Source organism: Ruditapes philippinarum, unplaced genomic scaffold (assembly GCF_026571515.1).
Source record: "Ruditapes philippinarum isolate M1 unplaced genomic scaffold, ASM2657151v2 ctg16_1_1_1_1, whole genome shotgun sequence".
Taxonomy (NCBI): Eukaryota; Metazoa; Mollusca; class Bivalvia; order Venerida; family Veneridae; genus Ruditapes; species Ruditapes philippinarum.
Window position 1 is genome coordinate 208,271 of NW_026867154.1, and position 23,544 is coordinate 231,814.

At 33.1% G+C, this 23,544-nt stretch overlaps 1 protein-coding gene across 1 annotated transcript in view; it reads right to left on the reverse strand.

The window, feature by feature from the left end:
- Positions 1-831: 831 nt before the first annotated feature.
- The window catches only part of LOC132735048 (autophagy-related protein 2 homolog B-like), a 97,813-nt gene continuing 75,100 nt past the window's right edge, over positions 832-23,544 (reverse strand). The window contains exons 18-42 of the mRNA XM_060721944.1: positions 23,037-23,179; positions 21,991-22,148; positions 21,349-21,503; positions 20,523-20,673; positions 20,046-20,284; positions 19,605-19,685; positions 18,856-18,962; positions 17,943-18,035; positions 17,257-17,327; positions 16,695-16,762; positions 16,230-16,409; positions 15,446-15,578; positions 14,412-14,647; positions 12,778-13,013; positions 12,190-12,349; positions 11,631-11,798; positions 10,990-11,091; positions 10,344-10,559; positions 9,839-9,972; positions 9,533-9,599; positions 8,292-8,371; positions 5,262-5,383; positions 4,592-4,746; positions 4,285-4,404; positions 832-3,945 (exon numbers count right to left, since the gene is read on the reverse strand). Coding sequence (XP_060577927.1) covers positions 3,712-3,945; positions 4,285-4,404; positions 4,592-4,746; positions 5,262-5,383; positions 8,292-8,371; positions 9,533-9,599; positions 9,839-9,972; positions 10,344-10,559; positions 10,990-11,091; positions 11,631-11,798; positions 12,190-12,349; positions 12,778-13,013; positions 14,412-14,647; positions 15,446-15,578; positions 16,230-16,409; positions 16,695-16,762; positions 17,257-17,327; positions 17,943-18,035; positions 18,856-18,962; positions 19,605-19,685; positions 20,046-20,284; positions 20,523-20,673; positions 21,349-21,503; positions 21,991-22,148; positions 23,037-23,179 — 3,609 coding nt within the window. The 3' untranslated portion in view covers positions 832-3,711. The remainder of the gene's footprint in view (positions 3,946-4,284; positions 4,405-4,591; positions 4,747-5,261; positions 5,384-8,291; positions 8,372-9,532; positions 9,600-9,838; positions 9,973-10,343; positions 10,560-10,989; positions 11,092-11,630; positions 11,799-12,189; positions 12,350-12,777; positions 13,014-14,411; positions 14,648-15,445; positions 15,579-16,229; positions 16,410-16,694; positions 16,763-17,256; positions 17,328-17,942; positions 18,036-18,855; positions 18,963-19,604; positions 19,686-20,045; positions 20,285-20,522; positions 20,674-21,348; positions 21,504-21,990; positions 22,149-23,036; positions 23,180-23,544) is intronic.

Genomic DNA, 23,544 nt, shown 5'->3' on the forward strand with positions numbered 1-23,544 from the left:
GACAAAATAAAACAATTCAATGTCATTAAACAAAATAAAACAGATTTTAGTTATAAGAATTTACTCATCAATCACAGATTATTACATTGTTTACATACAATATAACAAAGTTTTAACAATGTTTCTTAAATGAACATTAAATAAAGGCAAAGATTTAAAAGTGAGCATAATTTTTATTTCTACATAAAGACTTTATAACCATGACCACAAAATTGTCATTATATGGCAATGTTGTAAGTATTTCAATGTGAAAATCGCCTACAGATCATTGTATATATTATTATAAATGTCCAAATAATTGTGACATTACTAGCCATTGTAAGACAATACTTTTCATAATGACTAATACAAATACATGTGTTACTCTGCTTACATGTTCTTCTTGTAGTAACAAGTCAATGATCAAGATTTATTATAAATGCAAAATTTATACTGAACAATGAATATCTCTATTACATAAATCATAATAAACAAACTTAAAATATAGTAACAAATATTAGCTGACAACAACAGTAATGAGCTGTGTCACGACAAAACCAACATAGTACGTTTGCGACCAGCATGGATCCTGATCAGACTGTGCGAATGCACAGGCTGGTCTGGATTCGCACAGTCTGATCAGGATCCATGCTGTTCGCTATCAGTTTCTCTACATGTAAAAGGGTTTGTAAGCGAACAGCATGGATCCTGATCAGACTGCGTGGATGCGCAGGCTGGTCTGGATCCATGCTGGTCGCAAACGCACTATGTTGGTTTTGTCGTGACGCGGCTTATTTTAAAAACCAATCATCCAGGGTCTGTTAGGTTATAAAGAAATTTTCTATAGATACATAAATAACATTAGATACATAAATAACATTTAGCTACATCTCTGCACAGACCAATGGAAGTACCAAGAATCGAGACTAAGCTCAGTAAATTATATTATAAGTTATACAACTTTGAGGCCAGAACTGTTTTTCTGCCAATTTTATACATGTACTTACAACAGGGAAGGGGGTTATAAAATCACATACACAAGTTGTTAATTCTCCAATATTAAGCCTGCTAATTGATAAAAGACAAATATTGGAAGGATAGTTTATGTGTGCAAGAACTTGTATAAATAATGACAGATATTATTATAGAGACAGGCTTGCTTACTCGTCTGTACAAGCTGACCAGTCTCTATACTCCTGATGCTTCATTATAACATTTATATACTGAAATCCTTCATACTGGCAATGGAAAACCTTCAAATTACAGTCAGTAACTTAAAATGGGTGGTTCACATAAAAAATCAGTTTGGTTGAGAGGGATTAAAGGGGAACAATGATGTACAGCAAGTGTCCAGTTATAACACAGCTGCCATATACAACCTAGTATAACACTGTGACCCAAAACATGACATTCGGAGATAATATTTACATTAAAAACATTAAAATCACACTGGTAAAATACATCACAATGTCTACATACAGGTAAAATAATTTGTTTATTTACATGATATAAACATGAAAGCCCTGGCTGTTTACACATATAATTACCACTTAAGCTGATATAATCTACTTAAGTTAATATACAAATTGGATGTTTACAATACACAATAAAACCTTATTAGATCAAAAGAATAAACACAAAGCATTAAATAAACATTAAACAATGTTTAAGACATTACACTGATGTCTACAGTTATAATGACAGAGAAAATAATCAATAATAGGTTACAATAACTGTGAAATTGATAATAGTAACATATATGTGATAATGACATTTTAAATAAAGAATCAATACATATAGGACCTACAGTATTACACTGACCAGTATCTGTCTAAGTACAGTTTTATCTCAGATGCCATGACATAGAGATATATAATTTTCATGTAGTTATGTCGCAAATATAATTTATAATACAGATTTTGTTTACTCTGCCTTGATTTGTTTGTTCCATTAGAATTTTAATCATAAGACAATTAGTAAAATCTAATTTTGACTAAGTTTATCAGTTGATTTTACAGAAATGTGCAAAACATTTACTATAATTATTCAAATTTACAGTTGTAAGTTATCACTAAATTTTGATATAATACATCATGTATTTTATCACAGTAGAACAAGTTTTACTGCTTCATTAAAGCTATTCTATGAACCCACAAATATTAAATATAGCTAAACTGTATAAAAACAACTTCAGGTAACTCTAATGTCTATAATATCAGGTTTTAAATCAAAGATTTCATTGTTTTATTTTTTCAATCCTAAAAGATTATTGACATAACTAAGACTCCAGTATAGAGGCCAAACTAAATACATGTACCACTGGTTAATATCCCTTAAAATAACAGAAGACAAAATTACAGCAGCACAAGGCTAGGAAACAAATTCAGCAGGGTACAGGTAAAAAAACTTCGTAAATGTATAATCAAATCAAAACTTTGTGACACATGAAATTCCCATTATGTTCCAACATGACTGCCGTCAAAAAATCTTTCTTAAAAGGCTAAAATCTCCTTTCTTTGTAATTAATAAAGTTACTGGGAATGTCAAATTAATCAAGCTACTGGTATTCAACTTTCCTCCAGCTAGAACAGAAAGTGATTGACCTTTACCACCAGTTTACAGCAAGACCAGCTTTATGATATTTCTTGCTGCAAAGGAGATTATTTCAGATTTTGATTTGTACCGGGACATTAATTATCTCCTGGATGCCTCCATGGCAATCACCTGACATCTGGGACAATCCCCGATGTCCGGGACATTATGGCATGTATGTTTATATAGTCAGACCATTCTCTTACTGTTGGCTAACTTTCAATGTTTTCATCAGGATATCCCGAAAATTTATAATGGACAGTTACAAATATGGGAGCTGGGAAAGTTCATTACAGAAATTTAGGAGGTTATGGATTAATTTCAATATATCAACAAATTGGCAGTAAGTCATACCCGGATTCAATTCTTTAGCTATATATTAATGAACAGAAACATTTAAGCAAACTTAACAATCAAAGGGCAACAAAAAAGGGCAATATGAGGTGAAGTTAATGACTAGGATTATAAAGAAGAGCACAATTATAGCCTGGTTAAATATAGTAACATCAACAAAATAAGTAACGTGAAATAATTTACATTAATACATAATGGTACTTATTATCAGCAAGAACCATACAACACTAATAGACAGCAATAATTACACTCTGTAAGAAGTAGCTACCAATCTTCAAAGACCTGCATCCCTAGTAATAGAACAAGCCAAGTTTTAATATTCATGTCAACTTACTCATGTCAAACAAGCTAGCTGGAAAATCACTCAAGTACTTACAACATTTTCCTATAAATTCAGCACCAGAATAAAAATCTTTTTCAACCAAACAACACTTGTTTTAACTCATATTTTCAGTGAATAGAAATATAAAAATCTTCATGGAAACTTATTCCATCACAATCTTTTCCTACTGAAATGCACTGAAAGAAATGAAAAAGTTCAAACTGTCCCAATACTGTTTCATCTTAACTGAACTACAAATGTATCAACCCTTGTGGAATGATACAAACTGACAAACATTTTACTTCTCTGTATCCCGAACTATTTGAAAGATAAGACCATTACTGTCTGTCAGCCTTATGAAAGGTTCTTTCCATGCACTGTTTACTTCTCTGATAAGGAAGTTCAGCTATCACTGAAGTACTTAGTCAACCTATGAGACACTTTCATCAAAATTCTTCACATGTTCAGTCAATAATTTCCTCCTTCCATTTATCTTCATCTTCTTTCTTCACATCAGGTTTCAGATGACTTCTAATTCCCCCAATCAGATTTGATGCAGCCTCTGGAACAGTGATCAGGGGCTGAACTAAGGTAGGAGGGATTTGTCTCAAAACTCCTCCCACTGCTCCCATTACACCTTTAGTTTCATGTTCTTTTGTAGCTACTTCCACCATCGCATTAGCCGAGTCTGAAAATCCCTGAATAACAGAAAATACAGGTTTCATTGTATAAATATTTTAGATTACTTACACAGTTAACTTTTATTTCTTTAAATATATCACCTGTAAAGTAAAATATTCCAAACTGAGGTAGAATATTTACATGCACCTAAAATTTTGGACAGTTTAAGTGAGTCGAGCAAACATACAATCGAAAAGGAAATATGTCAGTAAATTGTAAGGTATTCTGACAGATTTCTTATTATTCTTAAAAATCTTTATATTAATTTTCATGTAAATAATTAAAGTTTTAAAAGAAGATGACATATAAACATTTAAATTCAAGAATAAAATTTGTGAAAAATAAAGCTATCTTACTTCACGAAGTACTATGTACGCATTAGACACGCCCTCTCGGATGTCAGATGGTTGTCTAGGATAGAAACCCCGCCTTCTTGGTCCAGGTGATACAATATCAAATGTCTGCTCAGCACACCACTATAAATAACAGTAAATATTTTAGTTTTTAAGTCTGTATCCAGTGTATATTATATATCAGCACTAAAAAAGGCTGATAAACACTGTACAAAATTGATGTTTAAGTTTCATAAGAAATTCTTGGTAGGACTGAAAATTAACTTAAAATATTGAGAATAATTATAACATTAAAGTCAATGAGGCGTACCTGTACACCCTGGACAACTCTATTGGTAAGTTCTAACACAGACATTGCTGTAGACATAGAGAATGATGTAGCTCCCCTCTGTAGACCCCTGATTATACGACCATCTTTACGATATTGTTCCACGGGTAACCAAAATAAATCCTTCACTCCATGAGCTAAAATATGTACAATAAATCAGCATCTAAACAAATAACTAACAAATATGTTTTATAAACCTTTGATACTTCTTATGGATTTTGAATCATCTTATGTTTGAATCGCTACTGTGACATATATGTCAATTACAAATGCTATTATCATTACATATACAAAAAACTGAATTAAGTTGATATTAAAAGTGCATGTATAACTTAATTAAACTAAGTTGTCCTCGCACACAAACATTTTTTAAATGAAAATACAGGTTTTAAGTGCAAATTAATTAACATCACCAAGCCAAAAATACCAGTGTAGAAACCTCATTAGTATTATCATTGCTTAAGAAATCTATGCTGATGAGCCCTACTTAAAATTGTGAACTATTTTTTGATATTACAAGGAATTACTACCATTAAAGGATCGCTGATTCTATAGTCTGAGGATTGTAGAAAGTTTACCAGAGACCTCAAATTAAACGTCTCACCAGAATGACTTCAAGTAATTGATATTAGAGTTGTAAAACAGTAAATACCTAGCTGCACAATAGAATGCATTGGTCCCAATCCACCTAGAATTGTAGGAAGTTGATTTACTTTGATGTCTGTCAACCACTCATTTAAACAAAACCACACAACCTTGTCAGAACCCAACAACCTGAAATTATATCATATCTATGTTTATTTTTATATTTTAATGGATATAAAAATTTATTTTAATAAGAAAGACACAGTTAAAGTAGAGTAAATTTAGTATATAACTAGAAATGTGTCCATAGGACACAGATGCCCCCACACGCCACTGTTCTGGCAATCTTATGACTCTAGGTCAAATATTTTTTGGACTACATGTGCCACAAGTTGAAAACAAAGGGCCATAATTCTGTTAAATTTGGTCGCAGCAAAAATTCCTTCCCTTGCTACCATCTACACATTAAGGTTATTCATCCCTGTAAGTTTAAGCAAAATCTGACATGCGGTTTAAGAGGAGTTGCATTCACAAAATTTCTACATAGTATCTAGTGAAAAAATCAACAAAGGGCCATAATTCTGTTAAATTTGGTCGCAGCGAAAATTCCTTCCTTTACTACCATTTACACATTAAGGTTGTTCATCCCTGTAAGTTTAAGCAAAATCTGCCATCCGGTTTAAGAGGAGTTGCGTTCACAAGATTTCGGGACGTACGGACGGACTGACTGACGGACGGACGGACAAGTGCAACGCTATATGCTCCCACATTGTGGGGGCATAAAAATAATTTGGGCTAAGTACAGAATTTCAGGCATGTACTAGCATGCAGTTACCTAACAATTGTTCCTCCGATCTAGATCTTACCTGTGTTTGCAGGAGTTATTTCAATTCTGGAAGAACTAGAAATGTGTCCAAAGGACACTGATGCCCCCACACGCCACTGTTCTGTCCATCTTTTGACTCTAGGTCAAATATTTTTTGGACTACATGTGCCACAAGTTGAAAACTAAAAATCAACAAAGGGCCATAATTCTGTTAAATTTGGTCGCAGCAAAAATTCCTTCCTTTACTACCAACTACACATTAAGGTTGTTCATCCCTGGAAGTTTAAGCAAAATCTGCCATCCGGTTTAAAAGGAGTTGCGTTCACAAAATTTCTACATAGTATATAGTGAAAAAAATCAACAAAGGGCCATAATTCTGTTAAATTTGGTCGCAGCAAAAATTCCTCCCTTTACTACCATCTACACATTAAGGTTGTTCATCCCCGGAAGTTTAAGCAAAATCTGCCATCCGGTTTAAGAGGAGTTGCGTTCACAAAATTTCTACATAGTATATAGTGAAAAAATCAACAAAGGGCCATAATTCTGTTAAATTTGGTCGCAGCAAAAATTCCTTCCTTTACTACCATCTACACATTAAGGTTGTTCATCCCTGGAAGTTTAAGCAAAATCTGCCATCTGGTTTAAAAGGAGTTGCGTTCACAAAATTTCTACATAGTATATAGTGAAAAAATCAACAAAGGGCCATAATTCTGTTAAATTTGGTCGCAGCAAAAATTCCTCCCTTTACTACCATCTACACATTAAGGTTGTTCATCCCTGGAAGTTTAAGCAAAATCTGCCATCCGGTTTAAGAGGAGATGCATTCACAAAATTTCTACATAGTATATAGTGAAAAAATCAACAAAGGGCCATAATTCTGTTAAATTTGGTCGCAGCAAAAATTCCTTCCTTTACTACCATCTACACATTAAGGTTGTTCATCCCTGGAAGTTTAAGCAAAATCTGCCATCAGGTTTAAGAGGAGTTGCGTTCACAAGATTTCGGGACGTACGGACAGACGTACGGACGGATGGACGGACGGACGGACACTCGGACGGACAAGTGCAACGCTATATGCTCCCACTCTGTGGGGGCATAAAAATTATATCTGTCAGACTGTCCTAACAAGAACTCTAAATCTGATTAAGAATGTAGAACACTGGGATATCTATATGAGTGCTTTTCTGAAATAATTTCCTGGCAGTAATTTGAAACAGTCAAAATGGTTGCTAGTACGAGGGTTGATCAATAAATTCGTGGACACACTCCATTAATTGTTTTCTTGGGGAAGGAAAGTTAATATAATTATATTTGACATTTATCCAATTATTTATCAATTTGATGTGTAAGTTTCAGATAAATAATCCATATATTTTATCCGAAATGACAGTTTTCAGAAATACATGTAAAGCTGATCGCCGCAGCTCATTTGCAACTTACGTTACGTCGTGACGTCGGCATTACATCTTCTCAAAAAATGCAGCACCAACTTCTACACATCGTTCATGCCTGTGTACCCATCGACTGAAAATGTTCTTTTACAATGAAGTATCAAATGAACGCAACACAGACAATGCTATGGACTGCAAATCATGGAACCGGGTTAACTTGTGCCCCTTTATTTCTGCCTTCAATTTCACTCGCATAACGTTCACATCGCAACAAGTTTTAATTGGTCTGCCGTATCTCTTATCATCCTGAAGTTCTTCTCTACCCTCACAGAAGTGTATGTGTCACTTATAAACTAACGAATAAGACACTTTTTTTGTTCCAGATACAATTTCCATGTTTTCTTTAGTTTGCTTTGGCGTCATACCAAGATTTACACAGAATTTAATTACTGCCCTCTGCTCCAACAACGTCATGCTCCTCACTGGTGACCCACCCCTGTCTCCATTAACATCTCGAAATAGTAGCGACGCTTGTTTTTTTTTAAATATTCTTTAAACGATATGAAAGAACGTTGCCGTCATTTTCATATTTTAAAGAAGCACGCCAAAATAAGGACAATTTTTAAGTATTTCAAAATGGTAAATATAACTTTTTTTTGAGCAGCGGCGTTCGTATGGTATAGGGTTGCTATGGCGATACATATAATAAACAAAATGAGATTTGTTTTTAAAAAATCACAATATATTTGAATAGTATTAAATTCTTCTCCTAAATAGCAAAAAATCTTTATAATATCTTGATTAATTATTAAGTTATTAATAGTGTCCATGAATATATTGATCAACCCTCGTACATGTAATGAAATGTATTAATACAAACCCTTGTTTGTAAGTCAGACTTTTCAGCCTCAGTTCAGATCTGTTCAATGACACAAGACCTCCTAGTCCAGCTAGCGCTCCCTACATAATGCATAAAATAAGTGCATGTACATATACTTGTTAAGGTATATACATGTATTTAGTGTTTCTAGATAATACACAAAATAACTACATATACATGTAAGGCATATAAGAATCTTACACCGGCTACCGGTACAGACCGGAATATCTAGCTCGAGGGTAACTGTTTACAGCGGTAACGAGGCTCTGCGGAGTTTCCACTTAACAGTTACCCGAGAGCTAGATATTCCCGTCTGTACCAACAGCCAGTGTTTGATTCTTTTTCTTGCATATTACATGTCAATTATTTTCGGAACAGAAATTATGCAAACTGATATTCTCATTACGCACTTTTTTCTTATAGTAGGGTATGAAATTACAACTTTATTCATAACGGAAAAATGACGTTATCCTAAGAACGCGATTCATTTATAAAAGGCGCGCGTCAATGACGTCATTTTATGCACGGGACTTGTCTTACATGGGGGTGTAAGACAGAGTTTTCTAGCACCGGTGTAAACGGAAGATAATCCTGTCTGAGATGCAAGAATACAGCTAGTGTTTCTAGACAGCTTTAGCTCTTTATATAATATACATAATGATTACATCTCCAGATCCCACTGAAACCCCTAATGATTACATACAGTGGCATATAGCTAGTTCTCCCAATTAAAACACTTAATGATTACATTAAACACATGAAACTTTTTTTTTGGTTTACATCACACCAACACAGTATAAGTCATATGACGACTTTCCGGCTTTTACTGGTGGAGGAAGACCTTGGGTCCCTTATGTGCATCATTTCATGAGCAAACCGGCATCTGAGAAGAACCACCGACATTCTGCAACCCACAGCGGCAAGGGGCAGATGGTTTGAAGTCAACAACCTTCACCACTCGGCCTCCGACACCCCTCATGAAACATGTCAATATGGCGACATGGAATGACATGGACATTCTAGCATGCATTTACACATATACACAAAGTGGCAAAGATAAATCAGACAAGCCGCCTGAAATGAACAAAACTGCATATTACTTTGAACAAGTAATAATCTTATTTTCAATAAGTTAATTCAAATATTCTTCTATACACACCAGAAGTATATATATCATAAAGAAACAAAGTCTAGGTATAAATACAAACCTTAACAAAGTTTTATATAACAATTTTACTTACATGCTCTCTATCAAACTTTCCATGGTAATCTAACCTAATGGGGACATCTGGTGAAAATACAAATGATCTGCAATAAAAATACATCACTTATTGTAATTTATCTGTAAGATCCATTACTAAACATATATTTGCATGATTAACAATTATCAAAATTAACTTGCATATGTAAGACTTCTTCTCTTGTTTACAAACCTTGAACTTCTTTTTATAATAGGCTGTACTATCTATAAGGAAAATGGATTTTTTTATTGAAAAGTTATTACAATGTAAGCTACAGTATATATTAGTATTTAAAACATTTCCTACTTGAAGAATACAGGTTGAGATGATCTGGCAGTTTCTGATGTAATGGTTGCCACACTTGATGCACTACTCTTCATGGATCCTAGCCTTATGTCATCACTGATAGAGCTGGTTCCTAAACTGCTCTTAAAACTCGCCTGCATAATGCCGGGAAACATATTTATTACAATTTACAGATTATTCTAACTAAAAGACTAACAGTTCTATAATTAGTTCACTACATTTTTTTACTATCATGGATCATAATGTCATTGAGCATGAAACAAAATTAATATGATAACACCATATTTTCACAATTTATTCTTTTGGGTATATTTGCTAAATTTCATGCTATAAGAACAGCATTGTCATTCATTACCTCCCTTACATTATACATAGTGATTTTTAGTAGCAAGCGAGGAGAAAAGTTGATTTATTACATGTGAAAATACATTTTATGAGCTTCTTAACATGTACTATAGATTGTTACAAAGTGTACCTTATTTGGATACATAATGATATCATTTACCTGTAGATCACTGGTAAGTTCATTAAACTGCATGAGAAGATCCTGTGGTTCTGGACTAGCATCTTTCTGATCATCTTTATTGACTGTCATTACTGGTGGGGGTGGGGCAGTGTTACTATGATGGGGTGGGGCTGGTTTTGATTCTGTGGTTGTAGAGATCTCATCCTCACCACCTGCCAGCTCCGTGAAGAAAGACTTCAGGAAAAATACTGTATCCTATAAGAGTAAAACAAACTTTACATACTTTTGTGTTATCATTTCTTTTTTTTTTTAATAAATCTAAGGGGTAAGACAGTCTAATGGTTAAGGTGTTCCCCCTCCTGACACTCTTTGTCCAGGTTCACTTTCGATCATGATACATCAGTACTGGATAGTTCACATTGTAGCTTAAAATGAGATTTACTAGTAACTTTACCACAACTGGGCTGAAGCTTATGATATAATTTCAAATGATTTATCACCCTTGTAATGCAACAATTTTTTTTTATTACTTGGCAGGACAAAATATACTAACCTCCTACATTTGAAAACATTCATTTATTCTAACAGCTTTTACCCCAAACGAGGCCACAAATATGCAGTTACTTGATACTAGGCACTTCTAAAATTAAATTTAAGTACATATATTGATAAGTGAGTTGTTTACCTGATCTACATTAAGTCTGATTGGTTGTAATGAAACTTTGAGGGCACATTCTTCTTCTGGTACTGTTTTATCAGGTCTGCTATGTATTGCCTTTATCTGAACCTTCAAATTTAAAATATATGACATTTTATATACATAGCATACACAGAAATTTACTTTACACTACAGAAAGTCATGTGGGTAAAGATTTTGACATTTCTTTAGTGTTGTTTTTGTTTTGTTTTGTTGTAATAAAATTTTGCACATGTTTGACAGGAAGTTTTATTTATATTGTATCTAAATTTGATGATAATAAGATCTACACATTTAGTCCAGTAAGTAACAGTAAGTAACAGTACTGTGCTATAAATCATTTGTGGTTTTAGGTATGTCAAAAGAGAAAATATCAATCAAACATTGGAGGTTTAATAGCATGTATCAGTATAGAATAAATATTTTTCCAGCAGTATCAATTTAAAGTTTAAGTTACAATAGTTTTGACAAATGTTTTGCAACCTCGCAAATACTAATGGAAATAAACCATCTCACTGCTTTCAAGACAAGTACCGGTATATCAGTCCTACTTGCCAAACCAACCAGTAGTAACAGCCTGGCAGCAAAAAGGTTGATAACAAATAAAACATGTTAGTTTTGTTACATACCATGTTAGCATATGTCTGTCTGGGCATATCATCAGATGAGTACTGGTAGAGAAATTTGTTCATTTTAGATGACTTTATACGATCCCTAATTTCTATATCACTTATCAGCAGCACTTGTCTTGAGGCCTGTGTCGTGTTGTGTGGATACTCCTCGTGTTGGAAACGTACCTGTGTTATATCATATGATACATGTACATATGTGAACTTCTTTAACATTCATTAAACTTTTTTTAAGTTGTCACACTCTTTTTAGGCATACCTTTCAACAAAACTTAAGTAATTAAATGAATTTGATAACTGTTATAATAAAATCTTGATTATTTGGAATTAAGGTCAGTCACTACATACTCTAGAATTAAATTCCACTAGAATTAAATTCTAATAATACTCCAGAGTCTTCAAATCTAAGGAATATTCTTTCAAGAATTACACAGGAAAATGTCAGTTCTATTCATTAATGTTATTATGATGAATAAGTGTACATTTAAATGCACTCTGTGCTCAGATTTCAAAATATAAGCATCTAAAATACATCATGACAAAAATTATACAAACATACTTTAGATAATTGCAGCTCCATGCACTGACAATGGTTTCTACCTGGTCCCCCTTTATTCAGTAATGTTTCCCTTGGTATAAGTGAAACCTCCCTACCACCAGCATGACCTGACCATCTATCTCCTGGTGAACCTTTGTGGAATGATACACTCATACCTTCCCTATACATACATACAAAAACATACATACAAAAATATACATATTATATATATCAAATGATGAGCCTACCGAAGGTTTGTAGTAGAACCAAAACTGGTAGATAATGTATTACCTTAAACTGCATAAGTGTTGCTGTGTCCTATTTCTTCATCTACCTCTGATTTAGAATAATCAAAAGTAAAGAACAATATAACCATTGATAGAAAAACTGGTATCTGTTTATTTATATCTTGATAAAACTATTCACTTCTTTCTATCTCTTTACCCATTTAACTTACAAATAAGCACTCGACCATTTTTGAGTGAAAAGAAATGTAAATCACCTAAAACATTTCACATTTATAGCTTAATTTATACATGCAGATGTATTTTTTTTCTACTTTTAAGATAAACTACAGCAGTAAGAATTGTATCATAGTTATGTTGTTACCTGTAATTTATATCTGCCCTATCTGATGTTACTTTATCCACATCAATGAGGTCTGAACCACCATATATATACCAGACAAGGGTCAACTCCTTCAGTGCGTACCTACACACAGCCTGCGGGAAGTTCTCTGGTGCTTTCAACAGGTCTGTCCGACCAAAAGGTTTTGAGAAATAGTTATCTTTGATTTCTACAGGAGCATTTACTAGTACTCTGATTGAAGGCTCTCCATCATTAGTCTGGAAAATAAACAACCATATACAGAAAATTCTAAATAGACTAAGGGGAATAGTTCAGTAAAATATTATAGTTAAGAACTTCAACAATTATGAAGATAGCTTTTCATCAACTACATCTAAACATCAATATTCTCTGCAATATTGTCAGGGATGAATACTTACACTTTTGGCCAAGGCTGTATTGTCAAAGATGATTACTTACACTTTTGGCCCAGGTTGTATTGTCATAGATGATACTAACACTTTTGGCCCAGGCTGTATTGTCATAGATGATTACTTACACTTTTGGCCCAGGCTGTATTGTCATAGATGATACTTACACTTTTCACCCAGGCTGTATAATCATAGATGATTACTTACACTTTTGGCCCAGGCTGTATTGTCATAGATGATACTAACACTTTTGGCCCAGGCTGTATTGTCATAGATGATTACTTACACTTTTGACCCAGACTGTATTGTTATAGATGATTACTTACACTTTTGGCCCAGGCTGTATTGTCATAGATGATTACTTACACTTTTGACACAGACTGTATTGTCATAGATGATTACTTACACTTTTGACCCAGACTGTATTGTTATAGATGATTACTTACACTTTTGGCCCAGGCTGTATTGTCATAGATGATTACTTACACTTTTGGCCCAGGCTGTATTGTCATAGATGATTACTTACACTTTTGACCCAGACTGTATTGTTATAGATGATTACTTACACTTTTGGCCCAGGCTGTATTGTCATAGATGATACTAACACTTTTGGCCCAGGCTGTATTGTCATAGATGATTACTTACACTTTTGACCCAGACTGTATTGTTATAGATGATAACTTACACTTTTGACACAGACTGTATTGTTATAGATGATTACTTACACTTTTGACCCAGACTGTATTGTTATAGATGATTACTTACACTTTTGGCCCAGGCTGTATTGTCATAGATGATTACTAACACTTTTGGCCCAGGCTGTATTGTCATAGATGATTACTTACACTTTTGACCCAGACTGTATTGTTATAGATGATTACTTACACTTTTGACCCAGACTGTATTGTTATAGATGATTACTTACACTTTTGGCCCAGGCTGTATTGTCATAGATGATTACTTACACTTTTGGCCCAGGCTGTATTGTCATAGATGATTACTTACACTTTTGACCCAGACTGTATTGTCATAGATGATTACTTACACTTTTGGCCCAGGCTGTATTGTCATAGATGATTACTTACACTTTTGGCCCAGGCTGTATTGTCATAGATGATTACTTACACTTTTGGCCCTGGCTGTATTGGTATAGATGATTACTAACATTTGCGGCCCAGGCTGTATTAACATAGATGATTACTTACACTTTTGGCCCAGACTGTATTGTTATAGATGATTACTTACACTTGTGGCCCAGGCTGTATCATCAATCATACAGAAATCATCACTATCCTCCTCATCATCACTGTATGACCCAGTTAAACCAGCAGACATTGTACTGCTTGTAACAGAGGCATCTATATTTTGAGTTATAACGATGGGATCACGGAGTGTGAGTGAACCTGGAGCACTAGGGTCACTATTAGCAACAAAGAAAACTTCCGTCTGTTTAATATCTGTGCTGGAGATATCAGGAGATGCTGAAATATAAATATGTAAACATGATGTGCCTTTAACTGTTAGAAACTGCCATTAGTATTATCATATCTGAACTTTAGTTAATAGTGAAGACATATAGAGGTAAAGATCTGTTGTTTTATATGAAAAGAGAATTAGAGTAACCGAACAAATATGTAATGAAAGCTTTTTTAAAGAAATTAATGTACAAGTAGACAAAGTTATTTCAAGCTGCATTCTTTAAACTAAACCATTATCTGAAGCAATATTACCTCATGCAAATAAAAAGCACATAACATTATAGAAAGTGTACAATGTGAATTGTGAACAAACAATGGTTAACTAATTTTGATTGCTGGTGATAATATACATGCCTGTGTCATCAGTTTATAGCAATAACAGCATACAAATCACCATAACTAATAGCTAGTATTTTCAGTTTAAAAATGAAATATTAAAATTATCTTACAATGGTGAATGGACTGTTCCGAGCAATACAAGATTATTACACAAATGAAGTAACATAATTTTTTTTTTTTTTACGTCACACCGACATAGTATAGGTCATTTGGCGACGTTCCAGCTTTACTGGTGTAGGAAGACCTCAGGTGCCCCTCCATGCATTTTTTCAGGCACAAACGGGCACCTGAGTAGAACCACCGTTGTTCCGTAAGCTAGCTGGATAGCTTCCTCACATGAAAGAATCCAAAGTCCCTGTCGGATTTCGAACCCACAGCGGTGAGGGGCAAGTGGTTTGAAGTCAACGACCTTAACCACTCGGCCACGGACGCCCCTAGTAACATAAATATCAATGTTCTTACCTTCCTTAGATGATTGAGTACTGTTAGGTGAGGACTCTATCATGGCCTCTGACATCAGATTATGTACATGATCCATGCTGGATTGTGTTAGAGATGTATCCTCAGTATCACCTTCATCTTCATCATCTTCTGTCTATAATAACATATATAATCTCTAGATCTCTATAATAATATATATTAGTCACTATGTAGTGTTCAATAACCAACATCAGTGACAATTTACACATTTCAACTAAAAGACAGCATTTTCTGAAATTTTTCTGCAAATGCTGCATTTAAATAAACCAGATAAAAACATGATCTGAAAAAAACCCCAAATAATCTTGTTTTTAATTATTGATATTATTATTCTTTTGTTTTTGCTTTAAATCATCTTAATTACTTTTTTATTATTCTACATTTATACATCACACTTTTCCACACACTACATAGAACTTAACATATTTCATCTTAAGAGATTACCAAAACCTTCATTAAAGTTCTAGCAAAGTTTCAATTCTTTAAGCTTTGAAAGTTTGATAACCAACTGCTACTTTCTTGTCCTAAATACTTTATAAGAAGAGACTGACCCTTTAAATAATAAAACACGAATTGATTTTACAGTCAAACCTGTAAACAAGGCCAATTAAAAAAGATACAGGACATGGTTTTTATAGAAAAGTGGTTTTTGTTTGGGGGTTACTTTGTTCTGTTTATTAAGTCAAGTGTTGTTAAAGAGTGGCCTTTATTTACAGGATGGTCTTTATTCGGAGGTGGTGTTTAACACAAGTTTGACTATACTTACATTAGTACTATTATCTAATTCTGTGTCTCTGCGGGTGTCTGTACCAGGTTGGACTGGAGGATGTAGGTCACCATCATTAGCAACATATTTAATGAGTTCTATCAACGCCAGACAAGAATCTGCACATGTTCTAATGTTTACAAGATTTGATGATACTCGTAAGTCAGTTTTTGGATAATGCTGCAAAATAAAACATGTTATATCTTTCCTATTTTATTCTAATTTCTACTTCATCAATACTTGGAACTGTTTATAGGATTGATAAAATATTTGAATCAGTATTTTGTTAAACAAAAGTAATCTAATATTGTTGCATTATTTTCTAATATTATGGAATTGTTAAATTACTTGAATTTAAAATAATGTAATATATATGCAAGAAGTACATGGTAACTTTAGTTCATTATACTAGTAATAATATACAAGTTAAGAGGAGCTAGAAGTGAAGAAGATACATGTACATACTGGGTCATTGCTTGTGTTTGAACGTAACAAGAGTTCCAGTCTCCCTATGTCTGCCACACATACATAATCTATAATGAAGTAGAAAATGTTGGTTAATAAATAAATAACCAGGCACTTGTCCGTGCACTATCCTAGGGTTCTATCAGGCATCTTGGCAATATCTTCATCTGTATGCTTTATCTTATACACATTGCAAGCATCTAAATTGAACCTTAAACCAACACTCCTCATACAAAATCTCAGGGTGAAGGAAATTAATACATGTATATAGAGTAACATAACTAATAGAAAGATTCAGCATTATTAAATTTATGAGAAGAGAAAGGAACCTTCAACTCCTATTGAAATCTTATTATACAGACTATGGACTGATATGTATTACTGTTGTATATTTCTTTTGCAAATACTAGAATATGTAAATATCAACAAAATAAGTATGGTCATTCACATGCACAGACACAGGATGTATCTATAAGCAACTTATAATTATCATAAAAAACTTTTATCAATTTTCCTCTTCAATCTAGGTTTTATTACACATGAATATAATACATGTATATACCTTTCCTCAAATTTGTTCTTTGACTTTTAATTTTCTTTGATATATACAAGGCCCCATCATCCAACACAAACCTGCAATTCAATACAGAACATCAATTTTTTGTACTTTTAGTGCATTACTACATAATATCACAATAAAATAACTCATATTGTCACCCTATTGCAATAACTGGTTAACTCCTATTAAATTTAGAAGGACTTAACCTGTTACTGCACTAAAGTGATGAATTATGTATGAATAATATGTTTGAGATTATATACACAATAGATGTAAATTCATTATCAATTTAAGAATAAATTTGTGAACATGAATTTTTTTTTTTTTTTTTTTTATTTTTTTTTAGTATGTCATAGTAATTTATTTAACATGAAATTTAAAATTGTTACAATCCCCACAAGATTGATTTAATCAGGATGGATATAAAAGATATTGTAAAATGCAAATGTACATTCTTAATTTTCTGTCACCTTCAAAATAACATAAACAAAACTACCAGCTATTTGTACTTGCAAGTTAAGTTTATTATACAGTTTATTAATGTGTAGTTTACATGTCACAGCTTTTAACTCTAGTTTTTATGTATGTTCACATTTACAAAAACATTTATGAAGAATAAAACATTACATTTTTTAATTTATATACATATAATTTAAGCATAATTTATGTTTACATTAAGCAATAATTACCTTAACAATGAAATGGAAGACTCAGTAACAATGTTACTGGATATGGAAAATGAATCAGCTAATATCACAGATCGTATGGGAAGAAAACTAGGTCTGAAACAAATATGTATTGTTTGTTATAATATTTTAATACAAATATCTGCAATAAGTGTAATTCAACAATGATACAAAATTTTAATTTACATACAAGACTACTGTATTTGATATTTCAGGAATGTTGTCACATGCAATTATTGGTTGGTTGGGTTTGACATTGTACCAACACGTCATATATAAAAGTCATATGATGAGTTTTTTAAGCTTTACCAGTAAAGAAAGACCTCAAGTGCCCCTCCGTGCATTACTTCTTGTATGAAAAGACACTTTATAAGAATCATTGATGTTCAATAAGCTAGCTTCGAAAGAGTCCAAAGTCCCTGGCAGGATTTGAACCTCAGCGGTGAAGAGCAAGTGGCTTGAAGTAAACATCTTTAAACACTCAGCCACGGATGCCCTTATTAAAATCATTGTGACATTAGATAAATCAAATCATGTAACATCACTGTATATATCAGATCATTGTAAATAACAATCCAGTAATAATTACTGTATACATGAATATCAAATCAAGTGTTATTGTATATGTCAGATCAAATAACATTTACTGTATATATCAAGTGATATTCAGGGATACATAAAATCAAGAGACAATCATTGTCAATGTATATATCTTCTCAAGTAAAACTGGGCATATCAAATCACATGATAATCATTGTATATACATGTACATATATCAAATCAAATCCAGTCACATTATTTGGATATATCAGATTAAGTTATCCACTGGAATTTAGTAAATCCAATTAGATGTTATTAATAATTACAGTTCATTGACAAATGTGTAGAAATGTAGACAGTTTAAATAAAATATTACCTATAGTCTATTGCACATGTCCACAAATGCACATGAAGTTCTGTAAGAACTTTAGGATCTACATATCCTAGTATAGGATAATCTTTTACATCCAGAAAATCCATCATCTGAAGATAAATATAAAACTTTCTTTTAGCACAAAATACCAAAATAAATTTGAACATTCAATCAGGTTATATGAACATTATTTTCAAAACAGATTCAAGGAAACATGAAATATCAAATTATATTGAATTGAACTCTTCTCTAACAGCTTACTTCCATTGTAACTGACTAACTTCTAACTTTAAAGTTATCTTTTCTTTGCTATATTTTCAGTAACACTGTTGCTGTTAAAGTCAGTCATATGGGAATTTCAAGCTTTACTGGCGGACAAGGTTCTTAGATCTCACTCCATGCAGTATTTCAGACCAAAGCAGACACCTGAGTAGAACTACCATCAATCTGTAAGCTAACTGGATAGCTTCCAGAGATGAAAGAATCTTAAGTCTCTATAGAGATCCAAACACACAGCAGTAATGGGATAATGAATGGAAATATGGAAACCTTTCCCACTTGACCATAAAGACCACTGCCAGTATTTAACTAACAGTCTCCCAATCAGATATAAAAATCTCACACCATTTAAGTATTTGCATAATCTTGAAGTAAGTGAGAACCACAAATGTAATGATTACTCCACTGTTCATCGTTATTACAGTGAATTGTGTATGTTATTATTGTGTTTAGAAGAGTTATATCATAAATACCTGAACAAAAACATTACAGTATGGTGGAGACATCTTATGTCTCATTGTTGCTCCTTTCACACCCACGGACACCAGAAATTCCTGAAATAATCAAATAATAATTATTTGATGAAGTCAGGTCAACACTGTAAAGGTCATATTCTGACTTCCCAGTGAAACCATTAACATTATGTAGGCTAGCTTGAGTGTTTCCTCAATGGAAGAAATCACAGACATTGGTGTGATTTGAATTTACGACAGTGAGATGCAGATCAGTTATAGTAAGAGACCTTAGTCACTTGACCAAGGAGGCCTCTAGAAACCACCTATGATATGTTTAATATAACTGGTATAAACAGAATGTAAAAGAAATTTCTTCAAAATGATTTTCTGTGAATAACAGCCTATTTTTAAAACTATAAATATATGCCATACTAATGATATAAAAATATAATTGTTTACCTTAACAATTTCATCAGCTGTTAAGTCTTTCTTTGATGTTAAAGTGTCTAGTTTGATTTTAAGAGCCACTGATACCATATCTTGTGAATCAGTACCGGTTCCTATATCTTCTCTAGTGTTGACAAGTACACCAGGCTCGGACCGGTAGATGACATGGTTGTGTTGAAGATGTGGAGGTACAGGTGCGGTTAACTCACCACACTCTATCAATGGCAGCATCTCTGTGTTTGATACACAAGCTGAAATAGATGAACATGAGGTAGTACATCATCTATTACTTTAATGTATGATACTTCACTGAGTCATTTTACAGTTATTTTTGTTCTTTTTTAAAAAATGGAAAAAAATGGTTGTGCTTAAAAATAATTCTGAAACTGACATAATGCTTTTCAGCAAAATCTAACCTTACTGAAATGTTCTTTCCACATGGCATTTATTCAATAAAAACTGATATACAACAGAAGTTTTAAATCCTACCACTATGATAGAGGTCAGCTCTGTTGACAAGGACATTGACAAACTGAATGTTAGGATCACCATTGTGAGCAGAAACAGTAAACAGGAGAAGATCTGATATCTGTACCAACACTTCACCATGTGAATCCTGCTGTATACAACCATTTGTATCCTGTAATATATATTATATATCAAGTGTGAATGTAATATGTATCATATATCAGATGTGAATATCAACTTGAAACATCAATGATAATATACAAACAATACACACAGCACCATGAGGTTACAACTATTGTCATTATCTAGCATGTTTTATTGATAAAGTAACTGGTATTATATTATTATAGCTATAAAAAGTTAGGTGCATATAATAAGATATATCATATTTTAGTTTGTTTGGTATTATACCTATTTTTAACATATGTTTTGGTCATATCTCAGCAGTCAGCCTTTTTTGGGGTTTTATAATGTACCAACACAGAATAGATCTTATGGCGACTTTCAAGCCTTACTGGTGGAGAAAGACCTAAGGTGCCTTTCCATGCATTATTTCAGGCACGAATGGACACCTGAGTAGAACCACCGACATTCCATAAGGTAGCTGGACAGCTTCTTCAAATGACAAAAATCCAAAGTCCCTGTAGGGATACAAACCCACAGCTGTGCGAGGCAAGTGGTGGTCTGAAGTCAACAACCTTAACCACTTGACCAGGGACGCCCCAGTCGGTGTAGCTAAAATGCTTTCCCGGATAATCTAACCAGTGATAACCAATTTCTCTGCAAGTGACTGACTACTAATCCCAAATTATATTTTAGACAAAGGAAACAACATATGTGATATTACCTTGCTATCTGTGAATGCTGTCAATCTTCCTTTCCCAATGTTTAGATTAAGGCACAGTTTACTCTGTTGTTGTCTTGGGGGACGTTTCCGTCGTGAATATCGACTGTCATGTATACTGTAGTGATTTATACTCTCATCATCATCAGAGTCAGATTCTATAATATATATTTATACTTACTCTACAGTAACATAGATATAAAACATGGTATGTAGTATCAAATGATTCAACTAGTATACAATAATGTTTAAAAAAGATTGTGCATCTTACACCACTTATATAGTCATACCATTTTTAAAATAAGAATTGGCTGTATCTGCAGGTGTTTGAAAAATCTGAATCTAAGCAATATCAGATCATGTAAATGTATTTAAGCTAGAGTGGGAAACAACTTCTTCCAACTTATATTAATCACTTTTGATTTCGCTTCCTGGAACCAACCAGTATAGGCATCATATGAAGAAACATTGTTGTGACCCAATAAGGGCTTGAACTCATCATCCCTGTGTTGAGAGGCAGACACCTTAACCACTAGGCCACCGCTCTCCTTGAGTTGAGAAATGTTAAATCTGTAAAATGCTACAGGCAATGTTCTCAACCACAACTTGGACATGCAATCATAATAGAATATAAGAATGTATTACCTATTTGTATACCAGATTTTGCCATTGAGAAATGTTCACCTGTATGCAGTGGACTATAAACATTAACATCTACAGTGTTAGTCATCATATAATGATCACGTTGTACTGTTACTGGGGCTGGAGCACTTGGTTCCCATAGCAACATATCATTGTTTAACCTGAAAATACATAAAAATTCTAGTCATTTTACAAACACTAAATATAACAATCTGATGTGACACTGTTAAAACAAGTAACTGGATAACACAAGAATTGAAAATAACCTGAAGAGAGATGCAAATTGTTCCTCTACTAAAATCCAGTTATCTTAAATTATTTTTTTAATAAAATCACTCGCCTAAATTTATTGTTACTAATCAATATTTAGTTTGTCACATACAATTTGAGAAATCCCAAAATGTTCTTACAGAATACTTTTTGTCATGCAGCCTCCTATGGCAAGAGGGGTACAGAAATTACTCATTATTTTGAAAAGAAGTAATTCCTCTACACAAAATATAACATTATTATATTGCCAATGTATAAGTCATCTTTTCCACATTATAATCATTGAAGAAACCATTCCTCTGGAGTTTAATAAATATGTCATTTAGAATATGCAGTTTGCACTTAACAATGGTATAATTGCCTGGTACTGGTATCCCAACACATTTATATGCAATTATGTGCTTGTATGCATGACATTTTACTCATTAGACAGTTTACTCATTAAAGCAATTGATACAATTCGGATATACAGGACAAAATCTGGTACATGTATTTAAATCAGCTTTCATCGCATTGTCTTTTTATCTGTCCACTGGCAATATTATTGCAGAACCCTAATAAGGGTCTCATATAGTAGTTTACCCATTTTATATCTTTACTTATCAGATACAAACGATTACTTAAATATCAAGCATTTGTATGAAAAATATCGGTACTGCTTTTGTCTGAGAACTACTCATATATCAGACACTTCTTACTTTATTCCGTAAAAAAGTAGTACAGACTATATTCCTAAACATTGTAGAGAGTAAACAAATGTGTTATATAAACACTGATACCTGTTGTAGAGGATTTCAAAGAATTGTTGGTTTGGCAAGAAAGCAACAAGGTTTGGAAGTACTATTTCTACAACCATCTTTGTGTTGTTGACAGACTTCTGTATGAACTCATTAAGTTCATCCCTATCTGCTGGTAGCACCATCTATAATAACAGTAATATTAAATGTAACATTATATTTCCAATAATATACATATAATTAAAAACTTATATTCCTTAATAAAACAATCAGCAAAATTCGTTGCTGGATTTTGTATCATGTTGACACACATATTCTAAATTATGTGGCAAATTTTATTTCTTTCTCTCAGGTGTAAGAACACAATGTGCCTCAATGTATAGAACCACAATGGCTTGGTCTTCTATCAAACTGTAACTCAAACAATAAAGATTCAAAATCTGACAGTTATGTTGATACTATTTTCACATCCAAGGTGTTATAATAAACCAAAATTGCATGTATTTTACAAACAATAAGACTTTTATAATAGAATAAAAAGCAAAATGGT